This window comes from Glycine soja, chromosome 2 (genome assembly GCF_004193775.1).
Source record: "Glycine soja cultivar W05 chromosome 2, ASM419377v2, whole genome shotgun sequence".
Lineage (NCBI taxonomy): Eukaryota > Viridiplantae > Streptophyta > Magnoliopsida > Fabales > Fabaceae > Glycine > Glycine soja.
In genome coordinates, this window is record NC_041003.1 from 17270550 (window position 1) to 17274834 (window position 4285).

Below are 4285 nucleotides of genomic sequence, written 5' to 3' on the forward strand. Positions count from 1 at the left end.
CATTTAGCTAACCACCCATCAGTGACCAACACTCTATCAAGCTTGCTTTTACAAGTTCCATTTGGCCTAACCCAAGTAAAAGGCTTGCCCATGCAAGGAATATCATCAACCTCCAACTCAGCAATCCAGTCATTAAATTCATCTATAATGTTGGTGTCATAGCTGCTACAATTATTCCCCATTCTTTCTAAAGGGTGTCTAATACAATTGAAATCCCCTACAAGACACCAACATGTGTCTTGGGATTGAATCTTTTTTCTCTTGAGAGTCTGCCAAAGCTGTCTTTTTCCCAGAAGGTCACAAGGTGCATAAATATTGACCACAACCACCCTTTGCATTTCAGGCAGCAAGACCCCACCCAGCATAATGAAATCTTTGTCAGAAAACCGAAAGTCAACCTGGACAATATTATTATTCCAAGCACAAAGCAGTCCCCCAGCAGCATTCACAGCAGGCTGCCATTCCCAAGCCACATCAGGTTGACCCCACAGAGATTGGCAGCAAGCTTTATCCATAGCTTCCCTCTTAGTTTCTTGAAGACAAAGTAAATCAATTTTGAACTTCCCCACCAAGTTCCTGATAGAGGCCCATTTAATGCCTCTACCCAACCCTCTAATATTGTAGGAAAGGATATTCATCTATGAATATTCTTATTTCTCAGCTCCATAGCTTCTTTTCTATCCCGAGACTCCATATTAGCCAAGCTTTGGATACCTTCAGCTTGTTCTATATCAGCCTGTATGCCTATAATATTTGCAAGGTGCCATTGCTGCTTAGCCTCTTCCATGACTTGGGAATTGCTTTCTTCTAAGCTTTTTATTTCCTTATGTGCTTCTAAGACTCTGTGGTTTGGGCCTTTGTCTTGAAACTCATTTATATCGTGCAAATCATTATTCTCCTTTAACAGGTTAGGCTCTTCTGCTACAGGCTCGAGAGGGAGAGCTTTGGGTAATGCATATCTTTGTCTAACATAAACTTTAGAGAACATATCTGGGCTCCCCTTAGATGAGTGGGCCGTGGATGGGTAAATATTCTTATTACACCCCTCAGCCTTCCCTATTGGGCCCAAGTTACTACTTGGCCCGATATCCTTTTGAGTCTGCAAAAAATACCTGCTTGGTTGGGGTTACGTATCCGTTATCTCTCCCCTGCTTACCCCGTATAAGTATAGCAACACATCCACTAGAATTGCATGTAGGCCAAGTAAAACAACACATCCAAAAACTGTGGTCCTCCTCCAACTTGCCTAACACCCTTGCACCTCCACCATCACCGTTATAACTCAAACTCATTTAATTAACTCAAGAAAAAGCACAGACTCCAATATCAATCAAGATCAACCTCTTAACCTTTTTTTCACACCGAACACGATCACAACTTCCTGTTAGGTTTGCACCATGGATTCACAAACTCTTCAGTATGCAATCTATCCCTTCATATACAAAAAAATAAACCAATATAAATTTAAATAGAATTAAAAAAAAGACTAGTTGAAATGGCATTTCCTAATTAAAAAGGCTAGTTAAAAAGAATTAAAAATAAACCAATTCTTATTTTAAGAAACAAAATACAAGTATCATTTCCTAATTTAATGATAAGTAAATCTTATTTTAGCAACAAACCTAATCTATTTTAATTTATTCTTTTCCAACATCACCAACTAGTCGGTAAGTTGGCACAACTAGCAAGTGATTACTTCTTGGAATTGTGAGGCCAAATTTCTCAGTCATGTCCAAGTCATCAGGGGACATGCCTAATGGAAGTTCCCAATTGAAGCAGTGCACTAATTGAGCTAGAACAATCTTAACAGTAGTTAGACCCAAATGAATCCCAGGGCAGCCTCTATGACCAGAACCAAATGGTAAAAGTCGAAAGTCATATCCCCTCATGTCCACGTTGCTATTGGCAAATCTCTCAAGATAAAACACCTCAACATTATCTGACCAAACCTTAGGATCTCTCCCTATTGCACATGCATTTACTATGATCCTTGACCTTTTCTTTATGCAATCTATCTCTTCAGTATGCAATCCAAATAACTTTTTAGAATGGTATTACGACTTTCTTATATTTAAAATGGCATTAAATATGATGTCAAAGATCCAGTTTTACAATCATGCCTCCCTGCAACAAGTCAAAACTCATTGAAAATCAGCTAGTTGAATCCTTCATCCATCATCTGTCCTTCAATTTCCCTACAATTTTCTCTTGCCAATCCTCCTAAGAAGACAACTTGACTCCAGCTTTCAAATTTCTCAAACCTCATCAGCTTCGAAGAATGGGATAAAATTAACAAATGACCATCCATTAATACACTTCATCTTATAACAATTAAAGGGTCTGACACTTTGCTAATACAACAAATTCAACAACCAATCTAATAGATTCCTTAAATAGAAAATAACTAAAAGAAGAAAAAAAGTGAAGCATGCATAATCCAGCAGTGCAACAAAGTTTTGAAAAAGAACTAGAAATTAGGTACCTGATTATATAGCTAAAGCAGAAGCAGCAGCTGCTATCCCAGCAGCAACTTTTATGCCCAAAGTATTCTTTTTCTTCTTCGAATCAATATTTACTATAGCAATAAAATGAAAGTTAAATTAGAAAGTCTCAGTAAAAATCAATTTTATTAACCAAATTAGAGAGACTCAATTAAATTAGAGACACTCAGTAAGGATACTAAAATACTTTCAAGTAATAGAACTAGTATTATGACAAGTTTTCAGTGCTAAAAGGCCATAATAATAAGCAAAAGTAGCAGCTAGCAAGGTTGAAAGCAAAGCTTATGTGAAGAGAACGCTAAAACTAGATAGAGGGAAGGAAATGCATGCAGGAGAGAATGAAATATATTATTTATAATGTCATTTAGCCTTTTTTATTTAATTTGCTAAACACTAAATTATGCTGCCATAGTATTTTCTGATTCCATTAGGAGCGATTTTAGCCATTGTTGATCTTGTGGTCATTGCTGTTTCGAAATTGAAAGTGGCCCTGCGGTCATTGCTGGAAAGTCAATTGTGCTGAAGCCTCGAACCCAGGTATTTATATCTTTGATTCAAAAACTAATTTGAAATTGTTGTTGTATGCATTATCGGTATATTTGTAACTTATGCTATGCCTCTCTACATGACCTTTCTTTCATTGGACTGATATCTTTGAAGTATTTGCTGTGATTTTAACTCTCACAAGTTGTTAATTGTTAGTGTTGAATGTTTTTGTATTTTTATCTACTTTTGGTAGCTTAGTTTTTTTTCTTTGAACTGCAAAGATAATTTATATTAAATTAAGAAAAGTACCAGTGGTACTACAAGATACATAGGATAATAAAGTCCTGAAAGAGAAGAAAAAATCAACCCAACAACAATCCACAACCCTGCCCTTCCAAAAATCAAATAAAAACTAGAGGCATTGCTGAGGACCAATAGTGATAAGGAACATTGAAATCCCATTTCCACCCCTTCATCCAAGTCCACATAAGGAAGACTGTACTATCTGCCAGCTTAGAGATATCAAAAGACTGATTATGAAATATCATGTCATTTCTGAGCTTCCAGATTGAGTTTGTAGCTGCTAGCCACCAGATAAAATAGAGGTAATGCTGTTAGGACAACATTGATAAGAGTGATTCTGCCAGCCATAGAGATGCTTCTCTGATTCCACTTGCTCAGCTTAGCCTCAAACTTCCTTATTATAGGTTCCCATACCACCTTTCTTTTCTGATTGACTCCAATTGGAATTCCTAAATAGTAGAAAGGAAGCTAGAGCAGAGCACAATTTAGATAAGCAGCAGCATAGAGGCACCAATCCTCAGATTGACCTACAGCTCCAAATTGACTCTTTGCAAAATTTATTCTCAAACCAGAGACCATCTCAAAACTTCTGAGAATGACCTTCAGTGGTTGGATCCCCTTGTCTCAACCCTCTTTGAGGCTTGAATTCAGTGGTTGAACTGCCATTCCCAATGATAGATATAGAAGCTGAGGTGAGGCAACTCCTTATCCACCTAATCCATCTCTCATGGAACCCCATTCTTCTCATCATATAGAAAAGAAATTGCCAAGGCATAGAGTCATAAGCCTTCTCAAAGTTCACTTTAAAAACCATGCAAGACCTCTTAGACCTCCTAGCCTCCTCAACCACCTCATTAGCCACCCGAACTCCATGAAGCAATTGTCTACCTTTTACAAAGGCTGTCTGAAGTCACTAATAGCCTGGGGGTCCTTTAATTTAGGTATAAGAGCAATAAAGGAGGAGTTTCTTCCTTTAGGAAAAGTAGCATTAACAT

The 4285-nt window shown here is 37.4% G+C and overlaps 1 protein-coding gene across 1 annotated transcript; it reads right to left on the minus strand.

Annotated features, from left to right (window-relative positions):
- Positions 1-1637: 1637 nt before the first annotated feature.
- On the minus strand, positions 1638-4029 carry LOC114373322 (cytochrome P450 CYP736A12-like). The gene is made up of 2 exons (XM_028330811.1): positions 3891-4029; positions 1638-2017 (listed from the first exon to the last, which is right to left on the minus strand). Exons 1-2 carry the CDS (start codon positions 4027-4029, stop codon positions 1638-1640), a joined length of 519 nt encoding a protein of 172 aa, XP_028186612.1.
- Between the last annotated feature and the right edge of the window lie 256 nt (positions 4030-4285).